At 47.3% G+C, this 25,077-nt stretch overlaps 9 protein-coding genes across 9 annotated transcripts; 6 read left to right on the top strand and 3 right to left on the bottom strand.

The window, feature by feature from the left end:
* Positions 1 to 623: 623 nt before the first annotated feature.
* PEX2_103690 (D-mandelate dehydrogenase-like dehydrogenase) lies at positions 624 to 1,878 on the top strand (the record flags this gene model as incomplete). Its single annotated transcript, XM_016747639.1, has 5 exons — positions 624 to 676; positions 744 to 958; positions 1,020 to 1,429; positions 1,489 to 1,728; positions 1,780 to 1,878. The coding sequence occupies 5 exons, from the start codon at positions 624 to 626 to the stop codon at positions 1,876 to 1,878; spliced, it is 1,017 nt and encodes a 338-aa protein (XP_016593125.1).
* Positions 1,879 to 2,925: 1,047 nt separating this feature from the next.
* PEX2_103680 (uncharacterized protein) lies at positions 2,926 to 3,750 on the top strand (the record flags this gene model as incomplete). The annotated part of the gene is made up of 4 exons (XM_016747638.1): positions 2,926 to 2,980; positions 3,035 to 3,345; positions 3,398 to 3,566; positions 3,623 to 3,750. The coding sequence occupies 4 exons, from the start codon at positions 2,926 to 2,928 to the stop codon at positions 3,748 to 3,750; spliced, it is 663 nt and encodes a 220-aa protein (XP_016593124.1).
* A 1,049-nt stretch (positions 3,751 to 4,799) lies between these two features.
* PEX2_103670 (putative formin binding protein) lies at positions 4,800 to 5,717 on the top strand (the record flags this gene model as incomplete). The annotated part of the gene is made up of 2 exons (XM_016747637.1): positions 4,800 to 4,823; positions 4,872 to 5,717. The coding sequence occupies 2 exons, from the start codon at positions 4,800 to 4,802 to the stop codon at positions 5,715 to 5,717; spliced, it is 870 nt and encodes a 289-aa protein (XP_016593123.1).
* Positions 5,718 to 7,285: 1,568 nt separating this feature from the next.
* PEX2_103660 (putative C6 finger domain protein) lies at positions 7,286 to 9,909 on the top strand (the record flags this gene model as incomplete). Its single annotated transcript, XM_016747636.1, has 3 exons — positions 7,286 to 8,398; positions 8,568 to 8,961; positions 9,047 to 9,909. 3 exons carry the CDS (start codon positions 7,286 to 7,288, stop codon positions 9,907 to 9,909), a joined length of 2,370 nt encoding a protein of 789 aa, XP_016593122.1.
* Positions 9,910 to 11,547: 1,638 nt separating this feature from the next.
* On the bottom strand, positions 11,548 to 13,474 carry PEX2_103650 (uncharacterized protein; the record flags this gene model as incomplete). Its single annotated transcript, XM_016747635.1, has 4 exons — positions 11,548 to 12,669; positions 12,724 to 12,814; positions 12,867 to 13,310; positions 13,383 to 13,474. The coding sequence occupies 4 exons, from the start codon at positions 13,472 to 13,474 to the stop codon at positions 11,548 to 11,550; spliced, it is 1,749 nt and encodes a 582-aa protein (XP_016593121.1).
* A 670-nt stretch (positions 13,475 to 14,144) lies between these two features.
* PEX2_103640 (spliceosome assembly protein PRP11) lies at positions 14,145 to 14,925 on the top strand (the record flags this gene model as incomplete). The annotated part of the gene is made up of 2 exons (XM_016747634.1): positions 14,145 to 14,156; positions 14,230 to 14,925. 2 exons carry the CDS (start codon positions 14,145 to 14,147, stop codon positions 14,923 to 14,925), a joined length of 708 nt encoding a protein of 235 aa, XP_016593120.1.
* Positions 14,926 to 16,308: 1,383 nt separating this feature from the next.
* Positions 16,309 to 18,476, bottom strand: PEX2_103630 (serine/threonine protein kinase CBK1; the record flags this gene model as incomplete). Its single annotated transcript, XM_016747633.1, has 4 exons — positions 16,309 to 16,621; positions 16,675 to 17,151; positions 17,284 to 17,787; positions 17,869 to 18,476. The coding sequence occupies 4 exons, from the start codon at positions 18,474 to 18,476 to the stop codon at positions 16,309 to 16,311; spliced, it is 1,902 nt and encodes a 633-aa protein (XP_016593119.1).
* Positions 18,477 to 19,184: 708 nt separating this feature from the next.
* Positions 19,185 to 21,029, bottom strand: PEX2_103620 (beta-N-acetylhexosaminidase; the record flags this gene model as incomplete). Its single annotated transcript, XM_016747632.1, has 3 exons — positions 19,185 to 19,598; positions 19,651 to 20,829; positions 20,898 to 21,029. The coding sequence occupies 3 exons, from the start codon at positions 21,027 to 21,029 to the stop codon at positions 19,185 to 19,187; spliced, it is 1,725 nt and encodes a 574-aa protein (XP_016593118.1).
* A 974-nt stretch (positions 21,030 to 22,003) lies between these two features.
* On the top strand, positions 22,004 to 22,726 carry PEX2_103610 (Concanavalin A-like lectin/glucanase, subgroup; the record flags this gene model as incomplete). The annotated part of the gene is made up of 1 exon (XM_016747631.1): positions 22,004 to 22,726. One exon carries the CDS (start codon positions 22,004 to 22,006, stop codon positions 22,724 to 22,726), a length of 723 nt encoding a protein of 240 aa, XP_016593117.1.
* Positions 22,727 to 25,077: the final 2,351 nt, after the last annotated feature.

Raw genomic sequence — 25,077 nt, 5'->3', positions numbered from 1 at the left:
GCCATGGTCTCGAGCTTCTTTTTTTATTCCACGTAACATCACACTGGACTAGATAAAAGCACCACTCATGACCAACATCCTAGTATATCAACAGATAACGATATCGGCATTCAACCCGATGGCCTCGGGACAAGACACCGGTTACTCCGCAGTTGAGTACTAGAAGTTTATCTCTCTCTGTAGAACCGGAGATTGGCATAACAACCAATATCAGTGGGGTCTTTCGAGGATTCATCACTCAAACACTAAAAGAGCCCTAGAGGAGACGGAGAACTTGCCCGATAAGCGTGGGGCACTTTCCTTTCTTCTCGGCCGATGCTTAGTATATGTAATCTATGAAGTTAGGACTCTTATTGACTCAAATTTATCGATTTCCTGATTATTTGAATTTGTTTGTGTTTTCGAACCCTCTTGCAACAACCAAGTCAATTGGCGCCTTGATCGGACTTCAGCCCTAAGCTTGCTTATCGGTACGTTCAAACATGTCAAGAGAAGGCGTCGGAATACTTTGACCCGAAGTAAAATTGGAAGGAGAATCTTTTGAATTGACTTTACATTTCTGGCCTACTCAAATCACTAATTGTTTCGCCCAACACAGAATCAACTACTATCAATACATTAGAATGAGTTCTACCGGCCCCAAGCCCAAAGTTGTACACATTGGGAGTATCGATCAGTGTGTTCGCCCCATTTCCATGTACCTTTAACATCCATTCAATGATACTAACATTCTTCAAACACAGTGCGCAGGCAGCTTGGAGTGCATTGAGTGAAATAGCAGAGCTAGTTGAGTCATCGGCAACCAACCGCGCCGAGTTCATCCAAGAGTGCAAAGACGGCAAGCTGGATGGCGTTGTTGCGATATACCGAACAATTGGCTCTGTGACCCTAACAGGGCTCGTAGACGAGGAGCTATTGAATGTGCTACCAAGCTCACTCCGATATATCGCGCACTGTGGTACGTCGATAGTAGGATATCAATGCTCAGATATGTATATACTGACATGGAGTCTCTCTAGGAGCTGGATATGACCAAGTGGATGTTCATGCCTGCAGTGCACGCAACCCCCCGATCCGGGTTTCCAATGTCCCAACTGCAGTGGATGATGCCACTGCTGATGTGAACATGTTCCTAATTCTTGGCGCATTGCGCAACTTCAACGCCGGTATGACCGCCTTGCGCGAGGGCAAATGGCGTGGCAGCCCGGCGCCTCCTCTCGGCCATGATCCCGAAGGAAAGGTTCTTGGCATTCTAGGAATGGGTGGAATTGGACGTAATCTGAAGAAGAAGGCAGAGGCCTTTGGGATGAAGGTCATCTATCATAACCGCCGCAAGCTCAGTGATGAGATGTCTGCAGGTGCTCAATATGTTTCTTTCGATGAGCTTTTGTCCACCAGTGACGTGATCAGCTTGAATTTGCCATTGAATGTAAGTGATTTCCATTTCCAAAGGGAAAGGAAGTATATTCTGATACTGATCGCTTGAAGAAAAACACACGTCATATCATCGGCAAAGCCGAGTTCGCTAAGATGAAAGACGGCGTGGTAGTGGTCAACACTGCCCGCGGTGCTGTCATGGACGAGGCTGCTCTGGTTGATGCCCTGGATAGTGGTAAAGTATTCTCGGCTGGTCTTGATGTTTTCGAGGAAGAGCCTCGGATTCATCCCGGGCTGCTCAGCAACCAGAATGTAATTCTGGTTCCCCATATGGGTACCTGGACGAGTGAGGTGAGTTATGTGCTTCTCCATAAAGATAGTATGAAGCTGACTTGCCAAAAGACAATGCTTGCCATAGAAGAATGGACAATTGGGAACATTCGTATGGCTCTTGAAGTTGGAAAACTGAAGAGCCCAGTTCCGGAACAGGCGGACCTTTAATGCAGGCTTTTCGAAGAGTATTGGACAGAGTTATTTTGTTAGTTCATAGCATAGTACACTGTGTTTAGGAGTTTAAGCTCTGACTGGCTTGAGACATGAGAGCTGTTAAAATTGTTAGGGAGACAGATATATAGTTAAGTTTCTACTCTACATAAACTCCACACCCGGAAGCCTGGGATGTCCCTCGCCTACACTAAATTTTTTTTCTCTTCTGATTACTACTGGCAAACAGTATCAGGCAAATACTATGTACCTAAGTTGGCCTCTAGATAGCAATAGTACACTCACATGATTATCCATCCGCCAACCCTTCCAGCCTCCTGTCTCCCAGGGGAGTACTCAGTGCATATACGTATGTATCATTTCTTCCTTTCTCTTTTTATGCTCACTCTGTGATCTGTTCCCTAGCACTTACCCAATCACTCCACGTCCGATGGAATCTTATGGCAACTTTCCAACCCCGAGCCATGTCCCCGGTCTCGGCACTTAAACACCACCCTTGACCACTGTCAACGGCGGTCGCCCCCAAACTTCCGGTGAACGAAGCCGTCGAAGAGGAACTTACGCCATACTATGATCCTACGCGATTCTATCCCGCACGCCTGGGGAACGTTCTTAATGGCCGGTATCAACTCGCAACCAAACTCGGCTATGGTAGTAGCTCAACTATCTGGCTTGCTCGGGATCTAAACCAGTTTGTTTTCCACGCACTCCCCACGCATTTTAGAGTAGCATCTGCTAATCCCTGGTATATATGGCGCTGGTTAAAAGAGAAATACGTTACTCTGAAGATAAATTCCAGTGCTCATCATTCTCGAGAGAACGCTGCTCAAGCTGAACTAGAAATCCTAAGACACATCTCTCAAGTAAATTTCCTGCACAAGGGTTGGGGATTCGTTAGACGTCCTCTTGATTCATTCAACTTAGAGCATAACTTGGCCAGACATCTCAGTCTTGTCTTTGAACCTTTGCGAGAACCCCTCTGGATATACTGTAAAAGGGTTATCGGTGATGTGACCTTCAGATGTGCTGAAGATATTACTTCAAATGATGCTTCATGGAATTGACTACCTCCACTCTGAGTGTCATGTTATTCATACCGGTTTGTCTTGGGTTCCCAGTTAGATAACAGGAATGGTAAACTAATTGATTCCAGATTTAAAACCCGACAATATAATGATCAAAGTTGAGGATCCATCTATCTTGGAAGAATCCGCCAGAGAGGAATATGAACATCCTCTGCCACAGAAGATGTGCCCAGATGGCCGCACAATGTATCTCTCTCGAAATGACTTTGGCATCTCCGAAAAGACCACAGGGATAATCCAAATCACAGACTTCGATTTATCTGTCCGTGGGAATAGGCCAAACAGAGGGTATATCCAGGCGGAAATATATCGTGCCCCAGAGGCTATTCTGGATGCAGGTTATTCGTACAGTGCCGATATCTGGAGCTTAGGGGCTATGGTATGTTTAAAATACTGTCATTGCCACATAAAAGCTGATGTTGTTTTACTAGTTATGGGATCTTCTTGAAGGCAAAAAGCTATTCAAGGAGGTTGATCCCCTCCAAGTTCAAGAATATGATGAGCTCAACCATCTTGGCCATATCTCTGCACTATTAGGCCCTCCTCCAAAGGAACTTCTAGACAAAGGAACAAGGACCGATCTGTTTTACAAATCTGATGGTGAGTATATTATTTTTTTGTCTGTTTCAACAATTATTTCTGACTTGGTTCAATAGGACAATTCAAAGGCACAACTATTGCACCATCGAACTTCAACTTTGAAAATTCAATATGCCAAATCCACAACGAGGATAAGAGGATGTTCATCGAGTTCGTACAAAGGATGATAAAATGGTGCCCATAAGAACGAAGCACTGAAAAGGAATTGCTCCAAGATCCATGGCTTTATGCGGATCTTGGTGAAGATTGAAATGACCGCAAGAACTATGCTGGATCTGTTGTCGTTATCCTCTTTGTCTGTTTGGTAGAGAGATCCTACAATTTCTTTATTCCTCTGTATCTCCACGATATAGATCTCTATTCACTTTGTAGACATGATCTTGGATCATCCCATAGATGCTTGTGTTTACAGAATGAGCAGTTTGCTTGCTAGTCCCAGGGTATGAATAGTGTATTTCACAAGCGAGCTGGCAATCCACCCGGTGTGTTAAATTAAAATATATATATTTATACATTTCCACCAAAACTCCGTTAAATTAAATCTAGTAAAATTATCTTCACCTAAGAGCACTTTATAATGGTACTCTTACTCCGGAACAACAGGCCCTTCGTATACCTAGTTATTAGTATCCTTATATTAGGGATAAGCTTCTAGCGGCGTCCCTAGGTTAGGAATTAGGGAATTAGCCTAGGATCAATAGGGTTGTACCGACTATTTAAAAATATACTCTCACTGTTACCTTCCTTTCGCTTTACTTTAATCTTATTCACGCCTTACCATTCCTTCCTTTCTTCTCTGGTTACGTATAGTATTCCCTTCATATTATAGTACTTTAACAGGCGGGGATGTTAGATTATCCTGTATATGCTTGTTTGTTTACAGACTAAGCAGTTTGCTTGCAAGTATAAATGCCCTATTTTCCAGGTTTCTTCCTTTGCTTTCTCCCCAGTTGTTGTAGCAAAAAGACACGATATACCCCTCCCTTCTCTCCTTTCCCCCTTCTTGCCTTGAGCAGGAGTGCTGACTTTATAATTAGTCTCCAAACTATATACATATAGAAAGCTATAACTACATAGTTATATGTACCTTGTACATCGTAGGTGGTGAAGGGAAGCTCCAATTGATTGGCCAACAGAGTGGGGTAACTACGTCGTTTTCTGCCGGGCAATATCAATGCGATCAAACTCTCGATCAATCCACCTACTTATCTTATTTGAAATCAGCACTCTGTCATGGCTGAATTCTGGAAATCAGCAGTAAGTGTGCATTCTTCCCTCTCTAGAATCTTGCTAACCATGTCACAGCCGCGCTACTGGTGCAAACAGTGCAAAATCTTCATCCGCGACACGCCTTTCGAAAAGACCCAACACGAAGCCAGTCCGAAACATCAAGGCAGCCTCAAGCGCTTCCTTAGACAGATCCACAATGACAATGAACAAAAACAAAGAGACTCGCAACGCGCGAAAACTGAAGTTGAGCGATTGCGACAGGCCGTCGGTGGCGAGTCCTCCACGGACAAAGACAGTGCGAAAGGAAAAGCACCGCCAGCTCCCAAATCAACAGAACGGCCTGCTTCCCTAGAGGAGCGAAAGAAACAGATGGCACAGCTCGTGGCAATGGGTGTCGCCGTCCCCCAGGAATTCCGCGCTGATATGGCCTTAGCAGGGGATTGGCAGACGACATCAGAGACAAGGATCGAGGTCAAGCAGGGATTAGAGGGCCCCACAAAGTCAGTTGGAATACGCAAGCGCAAACTTGAAGGCGAAGAGGAGGGGGATGAGCATGCGCCTGAACCTATTGTCAACAAAGGTTGGGGCTCGAGAATGAGGCAATACCCTGGTGCACTAGAGGAAGAGGGCCTGGATGACCTGTTTGCATCTACAAAAGATATCAAGAGGACGAAAACCTTCACTCCGAAGGTAGAACTTGACGAGCAGGAGACAATCACCGTACAACCTACCCCTATCACAAAGACAGAAGATGCTCCTCCCAAGCTAGAGGCCCAAGAGTCGAAGGAGTCAATTGAGGTCAAGACTGAAGAGCCTACTCAATCTTCAGTAGAGCCAGTCATTGAAGAAAAACCGCAGGGTGAAGATGCTGCTCCCGGTGTCATCTTTAAGAAGCGCAAGCCGAAGGCGATGAGGAAATAGTCGCACCTTGAGGATGTGATATGCACAAAACTTCCTTATCATGGCGCAAATTAAATACAAGCCCATGTTCTTGCACATCCTAATTCATCGTGGGGCCTTAAATATTCGACCTCCAATCCATTGGCCTTGACCCATGACCCTGCAAGTTTGCAACCGTGTTGCTTCGAGCAACAAGCACACATTTCACGGCTTTCACTGTGTCAAGCGATATGAGAGATGCGCCAAAGTCTTCGACAAAAGACTTCTGGCAGAAATTCCTTTTCCCAGGATGTACACTTCGAATCCATTCACTCAGGATCATTTACAAGCCTAAACCTTGTGTATTGATTGCCTGTTTCGAAAAGCGCCCCTCTTTCTATGGGCGTATGTGCAATTCTGGAGCATGATTCTTTGGATATGTAGGGTTGAATCATGGCAACTCTTTTTCACAGGACAATCTATAGCTTCCATGGATTTAGACCAGAAGGGCCGAGTGTAACACTATCAATTCAACCCTTTTGAATGAATATAAGATAAGAGGAGAATATAAGTAAAATTTCAGAAAACATTCAGAAAACAAATAAAAACAAATAAAAACAAGTGTAAATAACGTAAATAATGTGAACTTCAGTATAAAACCTCGGAATATGCAATGTTGGGGTAGAAAGCGGTGTTTGCCACTATAATTTTTTTTCCTTCACAATCAAAGCGGAGAGTTTCAACGCCGGAAAGGAAAGCTCCTTTAAGCCTCTCTTTCGCGCTTTTCCTAACCTCCGACCCTCGAATTTGCATGATATCCCTACGATTTGGGTTTCTGTCGATCTAATTCTGTTAATCTATGTGCCTGGTAAGTCTTTGAAATTCGAGCAAGTCGCGATCCCCGCAGCCCTGCCAATCCCTCGACATGCGCATCGACTCGCGCCGGAGCCTCACCTTGTGCGATACCATGTCCAGTATTCCTACTATGAAATGAGGTTATTGAGTGCTGGAGTCTACCTCGCGATGCTTTTCCGAGACCCCGTGGGAGTTGTGAACAGATGGTTGCATTTGAGGCTGGTCGGCCACCGCGAATGCGACCTACAAAACCTCAATTGGCTAGCAGGATATCTGGACATGTTACAAGGTTTCTATATCGTTGGTGTGGAAATTCGTACAAATGCACAGTCCTTGCGCTTAGTACTATATTCCACGCATGGTTTATCCGCCGATTGGATTTAAAGACGTGGAAACGGAGGGCCTGCGCTAGCACGGTGCTTCTTTTCTGGCGATGCTCATGATCGACACCGAGGACTCTGCCTTTACCGCGCCCTATCACTCTCCGCTGCGCACGAAATTGCTAGCTGAATATTTTGACTAACAAATTCCGAACCCCACAGATCATAGGGAATAAATGATTTCTAACTCCCCATCCGTTCGACCTGGTGTGATTTCTTCGCTCAGCCACAAACCAGACGACCTTTGACCTTGCCTACTCGAATACTTGAATACTCGACCTCTACTCAAGACCTTGTCTTCGAACCCTACCTACAAAATACCTACCAATTTTCCCATCCGATCGAGACTTTCCTTGGGAGACTGTGAATTCCAATATGGCGGAGCCGACGGACTCGAGCGCCCCGCCTGGCGAATCCACCAATCCTGCGACCGAACCGAATGCGCCAGCTGTTGAGACAGCCCAACCTTTAGCTCAGAATGAGCCGCCTCCAGTGGAAACGAATCAATCCCCCGTGAAAACAAGCCAGGAACCAGCAGCGCCAGCAGAACCAGCCCAACCAGCACCGCCAGAACCGCCAGCGGAATCAGCCCCCCCAGAAGTGATACCAACACCAGAAGTGCTACCAATACCAGAAGTGCCAGCAACACTAGAAGTACTAGGAACACCGGAAGTGCCAGCAGAGCCAAATTTGTCTGCCGCAGGCCCACCACAGGATGTGAGCACGTATCAGTTCGAAGAAGCCACCCAGCCAGCACGAGGTCCAGATGTGACTTTACCGTCTGTTGAATCATCACTTCCACCGATTGATCCAGCACTTCCAGCCATGGACACATCAAATGGCTTCGATGATACAGAGTTGCACTCCTTTGATGCGTTGCCTTCAATAGGTTCATCTGCGCCCCCCGATATGTCACTGCCTGCGATTGATACAAGTCTTTCATCTCTCGACCATTCCTTACCAGCGATTGGAACCGATGATATTCCAACAATGGATGGTCATGATTTTGGCGACGATAGTCATTTGGATCATCACGATTCGAACGTCGGCATGGCAGACTCTACGGGTGGGCATGACAATGGGACTTTGAATGGTGCATCTCACTATCATTCGACCAACGGTTCATACCAATATTCGCATAGTCCTGCTCAATCACAACAACCAGGAAGCCAGCAGTCACCGCAGACGCATACCCACCAGTTTCAGGCACAGCCGCAACATTATCAGCAAAACGACATGTATCACAATTCCAGTTCCCAAGGACAGGTGCCACAGGCACCGATTGGATCGCCGCTCCCAAACAATATGCCTCCGATGGCTTCTATGGGACAATACATGGCTGGGTATCCCTCTAATATGGGGAATGCGCAAATGCGATATCAACTCCCGGGGGACCCGAACAAGATGTTATCAGGGAATAGACACAAGAAAGAAGTTAAGCGACGCACAAAAACCGGTTGTTTGACTTGTCGCAAACGAAGAATCAAGGTGAGCGCAAATGTAGTTTCGCGGGGCGGAGTCTCTCGCTCGCTTGTGCCCGTCAGACCCCGCCATTTTATTTTGTCCGCTTAAATCCACCTCCCTCTCAACCTCCAACTTTTTTTTCATTCGGTTTTTTGGAGACTTGCATATTTTCTGTGTTCTAACTCTCTTTTAGTGTGACGAAGCACATCCCGTCTGCAGAAACTGTGTGAAAAGCAAACGTGAATGTTTAGGCTACGATCCTGTGTTTCGGACTCAAGCATCTACACCATCAGCTATCCAACCAGCACCTAACCCTCCTCCTTCGCTGGTTGTCAATCCTCAAGGGCCTTCTGCTTCATCAGTACCTTCCTATCCTTCCTATCCTTCTGCGCCTCCCGGGTACATGCCCGCTTCGTCTCAACCATTCGCACCTTCTCTCCACTCCGAATCGCCCACTGCCTCTGCCGACCAACACGAGCACGGAGCTTCCATTGATTCGTCTTTGGCAACAAACCATCAATCCAATCATACAGATATGCAGAACACTGGCGTACCACGTCAACAGGGCTCAGAGCCTTCATACAAAGGTGAGTTTATATGATTTGTTTTCTGAATCTGCGCACCGCAGCATTGCGCATGGGTAGTTGGGTAGCTAACAATTCCTCTCAACAGCCAAAAACCTCTATGTCAACGACCTCTTCTCTTTGAGGGGAATCGCCCCTCCCCCTCCACACCCCGTCGCAACTCTTCCACCCGGCCGCCTCGAAGAGATCCAGGCAGTTTTCCTGGCCACTTACGCGCCTGCGATCGACAAGCTTCTCGAGGTTCGCTGGTATTCAGAGAATGCTCTCACATTACTCATGGCCGATGCCCAGCTTATGGCAGATTATTCGGCTTTGATCATCGCGTTCAATGAATGGGATCTTCAAGACGGCGAAACCCTTGCTCGTCTAGAGAGTTTCGAGGCCTCAATCATCTGGAAAAGCATGTCGTTGTGTCGCCAGGTACCGGATGGGGAAACTGGACAACAGGGGCGAGACTGGAATCTCTGTGTGTCTTGCGCACGGTTAAACGTGGTCGAGGCATTGCTTACTTGGAACCACCTGGACTCAAACCCCTTGTCGCGGGAGCTGGTCATGGATGCCGCCAACCCCCCGAACACTCCAGATCAGTTCCAGAGCCGCCAATTGGATTTCTGGGACCAGGTCGGAGAATTCCTCACACTTTATGACAACGAAGCAAGCTCGGCCAAGCAGATCGACGACACCCTCAGCCGGTGTCGACAATTGCTGGACACATACGAGAACCGTGACATCATATACTCCATCTCTGTCGCCCGCCACCTAGGACAACGCTGGGCTGACTTCCCCAACAGCCTGCCCAAGGTGGGCTACACCACCGAGAAAGAGGCGGGAACTAGGCTCTTCGTCGCACAGAAGTTCCTCGAAGAAGAAGCCGAGGGCAAGGGCACAACCCAAGTCTACAAGCGGGTCTGCTGCATGGCAGTCCGCTCATGGTGGGTTGCTCGCGGGTAATCCACTCTACTGTGGCTAACATCGCTTTCGAGCGTCTGCATTGCCCCTCATACTCTTTCTTTACTCCTTGCATAATGAGTTCCTAACCAAGGACCATTACACCCTCCTCTCGATCCTGCGTCCTCACGGGGTTTTCATCTTGTTCTTTTGCGGTCGACAAAACAAAAGCATCATGGTCAGGCGTTATGTTTCTTTTGCTCTGAATGATACGACGTCAATTCTCTGCCTGTTTACATTTGCTTCTTTTTTTTTCTATTGGGGGTTTAGGGGACTGGGCAGTGAGCGAGCAAAGCACTACGGCGTTTTGGCCTTTTCTTCCCCCCCGAACATGTGGAATTATCATGATTCTACCTGTCTTGTGTACATATAGACCGGATAATGTCTGTCACTCGAAATCGTTTTTTTTCTGCTGTAGTGCTTTTACCTCTAACTGGGATTTGATCACCAAGTGAAATATCACTTCACCTGAGATGAACCTTGATCTAGTAAATCAGAAAAGATAGACCTTCTGTTTTATATTTTATATGTTGGCTTTAGCCTCACTTGGACATCGACCTGATCATCGCACCTTCCAATTCAGAGCCCCTTCCTAAACAGCCAGAACTTACATTCTGTCAACTTCCTTCTTCCCTTCACCTCCTCCCCTCTTCATCTCCTCTTCTCCTATCTTTCCGTCTTCCTTTTTTTCTCGTATATATCTCCATTTCTACATTCCGAGGTCTCACAGTGATCTTTTTGCTGGAATGACCCTAGTATGTCCTAGACAAATGAAATGACCACACTACACCCGGAATGACTGATGGATGTGGGCTTTGATATCAACGGAACCGTCCACAGACACTATACTGAGATCACTCACTCGCAAGATTCGTGATGGCCGTGGCGGAAGTATTTTCAAGAGAGATGATTGGGGGTTCTTTGCGGCCTTTCTGACCTGATTGTGGGGTTGTGGACGCCTACGTTCAGAGGTGGATTGACCTGTATGTATATTGCGACAGAGCAGGCGAAAAGGACACTTGAAAGGATCAATGCTCATAAACAGGCCAAGAAAATTTGTGAGGCCAGAGCCACAAGGCTTGGTGAAGAGGAACCGCAGAGGACGCTAAGAGTCTTATTCATGCGGTTATTTACAATATCAAAAATGGGAATAAATATCTCATGGACCAGCGCTGGAAAAGACAAAAGAAGTGACTAGAGTGAGTGGAAGCGCACAATGATTGATATGCATAATGCGAAGTACTAGTAGCTAATAATGTACCAATAGAGAGTGTCCTATAGTATAAGCTAGCTGCGCGATCACTCACTCACCAGCCGATCTACAACGAGTGTTCCGAGCTTGACCTTATCAAGTTGCTCCCATTGTGCACCCACTACATACCCACCCTCTGTTCTACTGGGGATATCAATAAACCCACCACCAAAGGAAAGCAGGTCGACCAACATTGGAAGCTTTAATTCCACTCACCTCGCCTACTGCATGGAGTCTGGTAGATTAGCTTGGGACTGGCAGGGGTCTTTCATCTATTAGACTCTTTTCTTACTTTTATACTCGATTATATCAATTCCCATTAACATTCACAAACACTGCAAACTATGATCAAATGCTCCTAGGCGTAGAATGACTATCATCTCAAAGCACTACCTCGTAGACCCATAATCAACAACATCAACTCGAATCCTAACCTCTCCAACTTCACCCTGAAACAAAAACCCGACATCTCTCGTTGAATCAACCAGCTCCACCTCCCTACGCACAAACCGACTCTTATCAGGACCATCCCCGGTTGTCTCAAGCCCAGAGCTAATAGCAGGACGATCCTCATCCTCACTATCTTCATCCCATTCAACAACACCCTCCTCACCAACTTGCTTCTCCACAGGATCCCACTCATCCGTTTCCCAAACCAACCGGAACCCAAACGCTGGAAGCCCGAAGAGCCGCGACACAAGCGCCTTGACTTGGTACGTATCAAACGAACCAGGGATCTCCTTGACTTGAATCTTGGATTCGTCGTTTCCAAAAGGCAAACGGAACGCCATTTTAACCAGTCGCGCTGCTACGGATCGCGGATGGATGACTCTCGCACCCGAGGAATCCGACACAACTACTCTTGTGATAGTCGGCTCGACATATAGCTCACAAAGTTCGCTGTACCGCGGGTGTGTAGCAAGGATGGCGGGTTCTTCTTCCTCGGTTGTGGCGGAGAGTTCTTTACCGATGAGGGATAGGTAGTACATCTCTGCATTGGAGCGGTCTTGTGGTGAGATGGTGCTGTAGTTTAGGATGGTAAGGGATGATGGGAAGCGAGATAGGGTTAGCATGAAGGCTTCGTCGACTGTCATTGGCTTGGAGGCTTCTGCGACAGAGGGTGGGAGGGGTGGTTGGTCGAAGAGGGGGTTGGCGGTGATTCGGAGGGTGGTTAGGCCTGGGAAGACTGTGGGGAGTTTGTTGAGGATGGTCCACGAGGTGATGTTGTTACGGGATAGATCGAGGGAGCGGAGAGTTGGCGGGAATTGGAAGTCTAGGGTTGTATCTGTGGTGTTTTGGTTCACGGTGCTGATGTTATTCCCACGAATGGAGAGGTGCTCCAATTTTGGAAGTGCGGCGAGATGTCGAAGAGCTGATATTGAGGTGATCTCATTGTGCTCGAGGGTTAATGTTGTGATAGTGCTAGGGAGTGGACAGGTCATCTCAGAGAGCTGGTTCGCAGATGCCGTGAGAGATGTCAAGCCAGGGAATCGGTATGCAATAGCAGCAATCTATGTCCAGAGTCAGCTTTGCTCGAGATTATCTGTGGTGGATAGGGCACATACTTCATCCCAGCTAAGCATGGTTTCTTCTAAATGTAGCTCAGTGATCCCCTTGAAGGTCAGGTCATCCTCTAAAGCTTGAAACCGGTTTCCACTATACCCTAGTTAGCTCTGATATTGACAATGTGTACAAACTTGACACATACTTCAACTTCAGCTTCCTTAGATGCTTAAGTTGGTCGCAAATATCCCAAACATCGCGCCATCGACTCAATAAGCTTCGGCTGAGATCAAGTTCCGTGATCTTGGGACACGTTTCTCCGATCTTTTGTGCTTCCTCATTATGTGAGACTTGAGCCTGTTCATAGGATGCAAGGACCCCAACAACCCGTAAGCCATCAAGCAAGACAATGCGTAGCTCTTGGAGCTCAGCGAGCTGTTTCCGAATTTTGTCGAAGCCAACTTCTTCGACTACCTTGCCGCTAATTTCAATTGCCTTGCCTCGAACAGTTTCTCCACTGAGCAAATCACTGTGAGCAAGGCTATTCTCGGACTCAGAAGCATATTTCTCCCGCAGGGCTTCTAGAAAGCTCAGAGGCTGGTCTGAAGGCCTGGAGGGGCGAACAAAAGACCCCGCCGTGGGATATTTGCTTTTGCCTGAAGCCAGGTTAGCAATAATCCGGATATATAAGTGAGATGCTCATACATGAGAAATATCTCACGCCTTTATGCTCTCCTGAGTGTTTGCCTCGACTTGCATCGTCCCATTCGACACCCAACCAATCGCCGGTGGTCCCTTGAACGGTGCCCACATATCGGATAGTACTTAAGTGACCATCAAATGACCGACGTTGGCCTACAACTGGGACACTCATAGCTTAAGCCAGACCTAACAGGTCATTTGTTCAAGTGTTTTGGTGAATGCTACTTCGTACTGTGATCCATGATATCGGCCAAACAACCAGCTTACATAATCAACAGCATTTCCGACTTGCCCAGGTGGGCTTCACTTGGATTAATGGCTGAAGACTAGGGATATTCTATGTAATACTACACAAGGCACTGCATATATGGTGTGCCAGGTCTAAATACAGCTAGCAATTGTTTATTGGAAGCCTTTTATTAAACAAATTCAATTAAGGGACATGTTTTAGGATGTGAAGTAAAGCAGCATCTATCTTAGGAAGGCGGTCTACGCAGGTGATATGGCCCAATGCTTTGGAGGTCCCAATATGATATCGTTACATTTTGAAATCCAAATGCTAGAAGGATCTTCTAACGAAGTAAAGAAGAAGGAGACTATAGTTAGGTTTTGCACCAAGGCTACGTAACCATAGTCAACCATAGTCAACCGCAGTAATAACTGCCGGGGCTAACGGTTCCATGATAGCTACGATAGGAAGGCGGTCACTGCAAATACCGCCTTCGCAAAACACCTGGATAGTCAACTCCACCAACTTTCTTCAAGCTACAGCGCCGACAAGATGGATTACCAGGTATGTACACCCTGAGCTGGCGCATTGTTCTACTCTTCATCTAGAATCACATCATGCTAACACAACCCCTCAGAACCGAGCAGGCTCCAAATTCGGCGGCGGCGGCGTCGCCTCCAAATCCGCCACCAATGCCGACCGACGCGAGCGGCTGCGCAAGCTCGCCATGGAAACAATGGACGTCGAAAAAGATCCTTACATCTTCAGGAATCACTTGGGCACATTCGAGTGCCGACTCTGTCTGACAGTGCACCAAAACGACGGCTCATACCTCGCCCACACGCAGGGACGCAAGCACCAAACGAACCTCGCACGACGAGCGGCGCGCGAGGCGCGCGAAGGCAAGAACCAGGACCCATCGTCTTTGCCCGGTGTCGCGGGTGTGCAGGTCAAGAAACAGTTGATCAAGATTGGCCGGCCAGGATACAAAATCACCAAGATCTTGGACCCTCTGACGCGCCAACAGGGCCTGCTGTTCCAGCTGCAGTTCCAGGAGATCACTCCAGGTATTACGCCCCGTGTTCGCTTCATGTCGGCTTTTGAGCAGCAGGTTGAGACGCCCGATAATAAGTACCAGTACTTGGTCGTTGCTGCGGAGCCTTACCAGACTTGTGCGTTCAAGTTGCAGGCTAGGGAGGTTGATCGTCGGGATGAACGCTACTGGACTTGGTTCGATGAGGACAGTAAGGAGTTCTGGATTCAGGTTATGTTCAAGACTGAGCGGGAGGAGATGTTCAGTGGTGTGCCTGGTCTGGCGCCTATGCAGACTTGAATTTTTTTCTATCATTTCGATGCCCTTTTTGCTCATTTATCTGTCTTGCTCTGATTTTCTTTCGGACACGCATCAAAAGATGGTGGTTGACTCTATGGCGGGAATCGGGATAGGCGTTTCGGGGTTGTTCTATGTTGATACTTAATTTTTTTTATCTGATTCTCGAGCGACTCCCTTTTCATGACAATGAAATCCAATTTTGATGGCAGACATCAACGAACTTCTAATCTTTCTTTATGGCTTCCCTTCTCACTGCCTTTTTTACTAGTTGGTAAAAGATAATCTAGGGGTTAGTTACTAATAACGTATGTATTGTACTATCCCTGGCTTATTTTTTTAGTTTTTTTGGGTAGATAAGCTTCCTTTAACCACATTTTGGATACTTACATATGTATACACCGGATTTCAGGATGCGCGAGGCTTTCTATTTCCATTTTAGTGCTCACTCTGTGCTGCTCCTTGCTCGCTGAGTAGAACTGGGCATTGGGCAAAGTTGGAGAGCAGCCAGAGCACCACAGACAGACAGCATCTGACACAGCAATCCCATTTACAACATTCCGGTCAGGTCATCATAGATACCATTTGAACAGGGGGGAGACGGGGTCGGGCACCATGCGAGATAAGCTCTCTTATAGATACATTAGATTCCTAAACATGAAGGAAGAGATAAGTCGGAGCAAGATTCGAGGATCAACGCAATCACCTCTAAAGGAGAAGTTGTAAAGGAGAAGTTGAAAAGGGATCCATGATAGGTGAGATGATAGTAAAAGTCCGTGAAATGGAGAAAAAGAGAGATGGGGCTGACTTATATAGCAAAGGCCGGAGATTGTCTTAATTGGGACCCCACTTAGCCGTATTTGAATTGTCTCACCTACTTCAGAAAAGAAGTAGGGACATATTCCTATATCCTATAGGATTAAGCAACTTCTTTCACAAGTTAACAACATCTACCTCGAGTGTGTCATGCTTGCTGTACTACAAATCGTGTGTATACAGCACCTCCCAAAACTAGTATAATTAAACAGTCCGCTGTTTAATATGAAAGGCAGATATAATCAGAAAAGACAAATGCATTGTATTTTTTTAGGGTAATATCCTGACTATCCTAAAATCAGTTGGTCTCTCCGAAGAGACGCAGTGTGTGTATCGTCTTGAGAAGGATGCAAGGCGTTAGATACATATGTATCAACAAGTGAAACCGAAGATGGGTCATGATTCGGGAAAACAACATCGCGCTGATATGCTCAATGATAATGGGCAACGAGGTGAAAACAAAACCGAGCTTTTTTTTCTGACCGACAAAAGGGTACCATTGAGAAACGAAGGATGCAAGCCCTGCTTGCTTCCATTATCCTCAGGAATCGGTCATTCTCGGAAACAAACCTAAGTGGTTTGGAAGGCATTGAAGGCCTTATAGGTGTAGCCGATGAACGGCAAACTCATCTCGGCTTCCTGTGATTCCGGCATGGCACGGGCCTGGGCACGGTGGATCGCGCTGGTATCCTCCTGAGGAATTTCATCAATCGGGAAGTACGACACATCGATGTTCGAGCTGAGGCGCGGCTCAAAGGGAGCACGGATGCCACGCAGTTGGTCCCAAACAACACCCCTGAAGAAGGGGTGGTTTTTGATCTGTGTCGCGCCTCCGTGCTGGCCACCTTCACTGCCAATACGGTGATCCGGGTCACACAAGAAACTAAATCATTCCGTTAGCGGGTGCTACTTTTAGATAGATATACAAGAACTTACCTTCGGATCAGGGCCTCAGAGTCACGCCCAAGAACCAGTTCATCGGGGAAGTACAAGCACTCTCTCCAGTTGACGATTTTCCGGTAGGTGTCATTTGTATCTTCAGCACAGAACGGAGGCCAGCCCACGAGACATTCAAACATGATAGCACCAACAGACCACCAATCGCAGAGATAAGTGTAGCCTTGGCCGTTGAAAATCTCAGGAGCAATATAATCAGGAGTTCCGACAGTCGAATAGGCCATGGCACGACGAGACTTTCGCCAAGTGTTAATCTGACCACGGTTGGACACTGTCAGGTTGATGGCATCATTGAAGTATCCAGAGTTGCGGTTCCGATCCTTAGAAGTAGAGTTCTTGAGGAGATTTTGGTAGTAAGCGTTGTCATGAGTCTTCTTGCCTCCGGTCGACAGACCAAAGTCAGTAAGCTTGACGTGACCACCGCGGTCAAGCAAGATGTTGTCAGGTTTGATATCACTGCACAAGAAAGATTTATTAGCATGGATTGTCTTGTATGTTACATATGCACCTTATTCTTCTGTAGGGAGAGAAAAAAAAAAGTGCACATGCCAATGTCCCAACCCGCAATCAAAAATTAGATTCACTTACCGATGGAGGAAACCAAGCTTGTGTACGGCTTCAATTGCCATCACGACCTCAGCCATGTAGAACCGTGTAATATCCTCAGAGAAGATCTCGTACTTGATCAACATGGTCATCAAATCACCACCGGGCAAAAACTCCATTAGTAGGTAGAGGTACGCAGCATCCTGGAATGATGCGTGAAGCTTCACGAGCCAAGGGTTATCCTTGGAATCCGCCAGAATATCACGCTCGGCTCGGACGTGGGCTAATTGGTCCTTCTTGAACATTTCGGTCTTGATCAACGACTTGAGAGCGTAAATCTTGCCATCAGTCTTGCGCTGCACGAGCTTGACCTCACCGAAAGCACCTTTTCCGATAATCTTGATGGTCTGGAAGTTCGCTGGTGTCTCCTTTGTGCGCAGGAATCGAAGGAAATCGGACTCTCTCTTGGAAATCACGTCGGCATCCTGGCGCTTCTTTTCGATGGGGAGATTGGGATCACGGATTGTTTTGTCAAGTTCCGCCGATCTGTAGGGGCGAACATCATAGGCGTAAGCCAAAACTCCGGGACAAGATTCCAGGGCTTCCATTTGGGACATGGATACTTACCGCATGTTACGGTCACGGGCCCGTTCGATATTCTCGTGGAAGAATACAGTCACCAGCTCCTTTGCTGCCTTGCCTCGCTTGTGCGCATTCTCGGAGTACCGATCGGGGAAGCGTTGCAACTCTTCATTTTCGGGGAGTGGGCGAGGGCTGCGGGGCACGGGGGGGATCAGGTGTGATGCTTGGGCCTGTGTTTGAGCGGGGGAGCCACCGGCGGTACGAGGCCGCTGGGCTGGGGAGCCAGCCCGATTATTGAAAAACCCAGCACGGTTTGCGTTGAGGTCCTGGTTAGAGAACTGCTGGATCAGACCGTTGGTGCCGTCGGGGTAGCCTGGGCGTGCTTGGTAGGCGGGCTGGGGCGATTGCAATGCTTGCTGTTGCGCGTACTGCTGTTGTTGTTGCTGTTGCTGCTGCTGCTGGACATACTGCAGCTGCACCTGCTGGGCCGGGTAATTGTTGGGCATAAAATAACCCGGGGCATAAGCTGGATTGGAGGGATCGACGTATTCCTGGGCCCCCTGAGTCTGATAGATGGGCTGGGGGAAGGCGGAGGGGGTAGTGGGATATGCGCGGTTGTTGGCATTGTAGTTACGGTCATAGCCGTAATTCATATTGTTGCGATTGTTATTGTTGGGATCCATCTTGACTCGAACTCCCAGGGGATTTTTCAAGGTAGATGGGGGGGGGAAGAAAGTTGGGAGGGAGGGAGTTGGAGGACGAGGGCGGGGAGTTTAAAGAAGCGGTGGCTCAGGAGGCAATCTAGCCCCAGTGTGACTGGTTGACGATTGTTTACATGTTACATGTTCACACTCGACTTGAAACAATGAAACAACTGTGTGTGTTCCCGATGTCTGTGATACTTTTCTTTTTATCCAATGATTTACTGGCAGTAGGCGGCTAAATAGTTTGAAAGGGGGAACTGTCAGTGGGCTAGTGTGATAATGGACTAATATCGATATTTAGAAGATGAGAACCTATTTTACATGCATATCCTGCACGTATTACCCAGTAGATCACAGCCCTCTGGGATCAACCCTTGAAGATAACTGTAAATCAGGGCATTGTGTACAGCTCTGACGGTTTTCTGCAACGTTTTGGCTTTCTCCTTCCAATTTAGCACTCAGCTCTTGCCGCTTTAGAGGAGCCCCTGGATATGTTACATAAACGTATCACGTGAACAGCTCAGTCAGCCCAATTGCTAGCCCTATCTCTCGACGCCGTTGGTTTGTGTTCATAGAATTTTACCTTTTGGTAGACATGAATTGGTTCCTATAAACAAATGTATATATTTTATCTCATCTTCCAGTTAGATTGCAACCTTACCATGTGCAGTCACCACCATATTGTGTACACCACGCCATCTGAACCGGTGCAAGGTTGATTCCCCGCAGCACCATCCTCTCTCTCATATCAGACAATCTCACAGCTGCATCAATCTGGCTTCTATTTTGCCCGCTTAGAGTTTGACGCCCAGACCACATATTTTCTCCCGCGGCACTCGACCGTGGCCAGACCATCGTATCCAGGTTCGATGGGTCACTCTGCTCGCTAAAGAGATGGATCTCGCCTCCGATGACCAGCGCAGCCTGCTCAGCAGACAGAGAAGCAGTTGGGTCATACTCCCACACCACACGCCAGTTGTTAATTGGCGAGCAAAAGTCAGTGTACGGGTAGTTAGCTGGAATATCGGCGTCTTTGAAGTTGAACCATTTTCCGTAACCACAGGCAAGGTACTAGATATTGTTAGCGATTGAGAAAAACGCTTGGTATAGATAGCCCACGAACCCAGCTGCCTGTATCTCCAAAGAGAGCTTTGTGTCCTTGCTCCGTTACCTTGCTGAGGGCCGAACCACCATCCCAGGTCTGAACTATAACATCTCTTCCAAGAGTGAGATTCCATGTGAGAAGCAGCTCTTGCCAAACGATTGGTACAAGACCTGCTTTCCTGACCAAATCATGACTGTGGTTGATGAACCTTTGAAGTAACGGCGTGATGACTGCAATGTCCTTGGAGTTGACAGTGTCATCTAGAAGGTAGTCGCTAGCTTCAATCTCGTCTCCGCCGGTGTGGAAATACGCCGAATATGGAGAGATTCTAGGTAACACATCATCGAAAAGTTTGGTGACAAAGTCGTATACTGGCGTATAATTGAGCTTGAGTTGTCCGCAGGGAGGTTCAGAGCAATAATCACGCCATGACTGCTGACGGAATGCGGTGACGAGCTCTGGATATGCGAATCCAACAGCTGTTGTGTGACCAGGCATATCTATCTCGATGATTACTTCGATACCACGATAGATACCGTAGATCTGGATATCTTCAATATCTTGAGGCGTATAGGATAGACCAGCCTGATACGCGCCCTTTTTAGATAGTTCTGGTAACGCGGGGACATCCAGGGGCCAGGCTTGTGCATCGGTCATATGGATGTGGAAACGATTGAATTTGTTCCAAGAAAGAGCATCAATGGTCCTCAGGATGTGCTTTTTGGGGTACCAGTTTCGGGAAACATCCAAGTCCAAACCTCGATGGTTGAACTTTGGCCAATCACTGATACTGACGGGAGCCAGATTGGAATACATGCCAGTGCCAGTGCCATTGACTGAGTGAGAGTAGAATAGTTGTGCGAAAGTCTCGAGAGCGCGGAGAACGCCAGTAGACGATACTGCCGAGATGGCTGCTGCACCATTGACTCTAATCGTTAAGTTATAAGTCTCATCAACTGCGCCTGCGAGGGGATTGAATCTTGATTTGCTGTCTTTTGTCGTCTGGGTGATATGGAGTTTCCGTATGTACGTTTTTGAACCAGTCGCGGGGGGTTCAAATTTATCCAGCTCATTGCGTGGGTGGAACTTCCAAGGAACGATACTACTTTTGAATATAGACTCTCGAGTCCTCTGCACGGCGGCTGCAACAATCTCTAGGCTTGAGATCGTTTTTGTTACAGCCTTGGGATGCGAAAGCTGTTGTTGAAGATCATTGTCAGCTTCTTGGTAGAACTACAAAGGAGCCTTGTTGTATAAATACCTACATCTTGCTGGTTGTATGAGACCTGAAAGTCCTCCGCAATCCAAACAGTAGAGCTTCCGTTGGTGAAAGATTGAGGAGCAGGCCACAAGGCCGCCACATGACCTACAAAGGAGAGGAAGGCGAAGAACCTCATAACGATTCGAATGGATGAAAGGTCGCAACTATCGTGCAGACTGCAGACTGCAGATGCATGATTTATATATCAATCCAAATACTAGTTAGTATGATCAGGGGTCATCTAAGCAATGTCGTGATGCTGCAGGAACACTGCGGGATCGCAGCGTCGTATGTACAAGGTTACACTTGTTAGTATAGGAAGTTACTGTTTACTACTAATCTCCTACGAATCATGTCGTGATTGTTGGCATTTCTGGCGTTCTCTGAGGACTGGATTTTGTAATACAGATTGATAGACACTGTTGGCGTAGCGCGCTAACCCATTTGGTTATGAGCCACCGAGAGCCGGAGCTAGTCACTAGCTTAAACTTACGTGTAAAGTTAAGTATAGGTTGTCTACTTCGATATAATTGGCAACCCCAAGGTCGGAGATGACGCAACAATATCGATGTTGCTGAAGTGGACTAAATAAACGAGGTTAGAAGACCCATTGATAGACAATATCCCGTCCATATCTGCATTTTCCTCCTATATGGATTCTGCAATGTAACATCGGATTCACTCCACATGTGATAAGATGCGGGGATTTGATCTATCTTCTCTTGCTACATGCCAATTCTCGTAGAACCGAACCCCACTCCTAACGGATAGGGCCATAACTATGGGAAGACTCAACCTTTCTACAAAGCACGTAACGATAGCAACATATGGCAAGCAAGTTCACTAATTGCATAGGCGGTTATAGCACAGTATCTGCCTTGCTATCATGCATGGCAGCCAAGACCGCACTGCCTCCTCAACGGTATATAAGTAGGGATCATTGCACTAGAGGTGTAAGTTATCTTACTATCCTACAAATCGTTCATATTTTAGCCTTCCTATCTATTTGAAAGCACCTCAGCATGGTCCGACTACCTACCCTCATTGGGGCTGCTACGCTTGCGCTATCAAATATGGTCGCGGCGAAATACACGTTGACCAATTCCTACGATGCCACCAACTTCTTTGACGGATTTGAATTTCGAAACGGTTCTGGATCTGGCGGGTTTGCTCAATATGTGGGCCGCAACCGCAGAGGCAAAATCTCTAGCAGGCATTCGGGATGGCAAGGTGTATCTAGGGGTTGATAACACGACTGAAAACACGACCGGTGGTCGACAATCCGTCAGAGTCATCTCGAAGAATGTATGGACCAATGGAGTTTACATCGCTGATATCGCCCACATGCCAGGTAATGCATGTGGCGTCTGGCCGGCTTACTGGACTAGTGGCCCAGACTGGCCCAACAGCGGCGAGATCGATATCATCGAAGGTGTCAACTTGCAGAAAACACCCATCATCACCCTGCATTCTGGGAAGAACTGCACCGTCACAAACACAGGCTCAGCAGCTGGTTCGGTCCTTACCGATCCCGACTGTGACAGCAGTACCTCCTCCGGCGGTTGTTCCCAGACGTCGACAAATACGCATGTCTACGGGGACGGCTTCAACGCGATCAATGGCGGTGTTTATGTAATGCAATGGACGACGAGCGCTATTTCAGTCTGGTTCTTCCCTCGCAGCAGCATCCCAGCGGACATCACGGCAGGGGCTATAGAACCACCCACTTGGGGCACACCGTTGACCCGGTTCGTGCCCTCGGGCTGCGACTTTTCCTCTCACTTCAAAAGCAACGACATTATATTCAACACAAATCTGTGTGGCTGGGCGTAAGATACAAGATCCACTAATGCAATAAGAGGGGCGCTAACACATGCACACACTCGTGGAAGCGCGTGGTCATCAACTCCCGAGTGCAGTGCAAAAGCTGCTACTTGTAAGGAATATGTGTCCCAAAATCCATCGGCATTTTCGAATGCATATTGGTTGATCAACTCTGTCAAGGTATATGAATGGAGCAATGCTGCCAAATAAGGCTTCAACCATGGCCATGACACTCTCACCAAACAAAATTTAGATCAGGCCACAGCTAGATCTATAAAATTGAGAGAATATATATTAATTTGAAGTCCAACCGACTTGGTTTTTTATATAGATCGTCGCGGTATTACGGTTAAAATATCATGAACGTGAACCTTTCTTTTTAAATTGATTAGATGAAAACAATCCCATGTGGCACCCGTGGACGATATATGTCCCTTAACAATAGGCATGATTGGCCCCTTGTTCCTGTTAGTTCATTCTTCTTCATTCCGGCCTAGATTTCAAAGCTAGTGTCCTTGGTTAAGCTCTGTTCTACTTGACAGACCACCATTCCTTAAGTAAACTTCCAATCAATGAGGCATATGCCAACCCAACAGCCAGATACCACGTCCCACTCAAGCTTTTACCAATATCCATCCTCGAGAACCACCATATGTCGATTTACTTGTGCTTATCCCATGATATCCGTTAATCCATTATTCTGGATGGCCACAGGGTTAATGTCTGGGACTACGCGGACCAGATTAGTCGCGAGTTGATTCATGCAGAAGCAAAACACCCCCAATAGGTAGGTTGGCCCAGAAATACCACCGCCAACCCAGAGATTGAGTCAGGGCTCCGCCAACGATGGGAGCGGCAATAACGGCCAGACTTTCGATGCCGCCCAACACTCCACAAAATAGAGGTCGTCGCCGAAGTGGAAGGAAGGCGCTAGCTCCGGGAGGTCGCCGGAGCTAGTCGGATTAGGTATATCAATCCCCATTATCTCCACTATCTCCACACCTGTCTATCAAGGGTACCACACCGATGCACGACTCGATCCTTATCTCTGATTTATGTTGTATGTGTATGTAGTAAAGACACCATCAATGAAATTGAACGTAATGCATCCGATCACCTCGAGAATATCGGTCATTTTCCGACCTACACTGTCAAAGGCTCATAAGTGGTATATGCACCTTCGGATGGGCTCATGGATCTTGGACACCGAACAGAGTCAACAGAACCGACCGCACCAAGTTCTTGGGTACTCGAAATAAACGTACAACCACCGGAAGTTGCTGCACCGGGTCCCGCCGGGATCACATATAGCGTAGACTGTATTAGTCTTAGCTTGCCCTTCGCAGTACAGGATCGCCTAGTTACGCGTAAAAAAATATAATTAGACCATTATGCCAGCAGTGCTTTACCCACTAAATATTACTAAAAATACATGTTTTATGTACTCTGAACTCTGTACGAAGAACCTAATTCTCCGGTGTGCTGTCACCCGTGCGGGTTATCCTGAAACAATAGTCAGGTACGGACTCCGGAGTACTCCGTAGATGTCACCTAGATCACCCACATGGGTAGAAGTGTGGGTTTTGTTATTTTGGCAATCCCAATCTGGAAACAGTTATCGCCACCGTACTCCGTAGATAGTCTTCAGAAGTGGACAACAGGTCTCGTGTGATCGGAGTATGTGCCATGCATGTCGAACCCCGAAAGGGAAGGGCTCGGACCTCGTGTTCCTGACACCGCCACTTCCCCCGTTCCTCGTCGAATCTTAACCTCTGTAGGCCTGTGTCAACTATTGTAACATGGAACACTGAACATTTTATTTAATCGAGATTATATGTAGCACAATTTTAATGGTTGACAGTTCAGTAGTGAAAGTTCAACAAATTCGAGGTGTAATGTGATTGAGATCAGACCGATGATGATCTAGAATGCTTGCCTACAGACCTAGAGACGCAATACCGTTTCATCGTACCTAGGTATGTACCCACATATGTACAATATAACCTTTGCCGTCTTGTCATAGAATCTAGATCGAAGGTTCGGGAGCCTCCAAGGTTGCCGATCCATGCAGGTAGACCTTCCAAGGTTGCCAACTCACATGGAACTACGGGCACTAATCCTGTTGAGGTATTTATATTAGTGATCCGGTCTTGACATTTATTTTGGCCGCCAGGAAGGGCTTTCTCCTGATTCCTTGCAGGTGCCATCCACAGATCCGAGCTTCACGCCACAGGACTGAGATTCCCAAATGACGAGAGATGATTCCCACTTTCCAATCTATCTTTTGCCACCTTAGGTTCTTCGTCCCATTATCCGGGTCAGGGCGCTTACTGCCTATGCTATACTATAGGTTTAAGCTA

This window comes from Penicillium expansum (genome assembly GCF_000769745.1).
Source record: "Penicillium expansum strain MD-8 chromosome Unknown contig362, whole genome shotgun sequence".
NCBI lineage: Eukaryota > Fungi > Ascomycota > Eurotiomycetes > Eurotiales > Aspergillaceae > Penicillium > Penicillium expansum.
The sequence above is the reverse complement of the archived record's forward strand: the minus strand, read 5'-3'. Positions and strand labels throughout refer to the sequence as shown.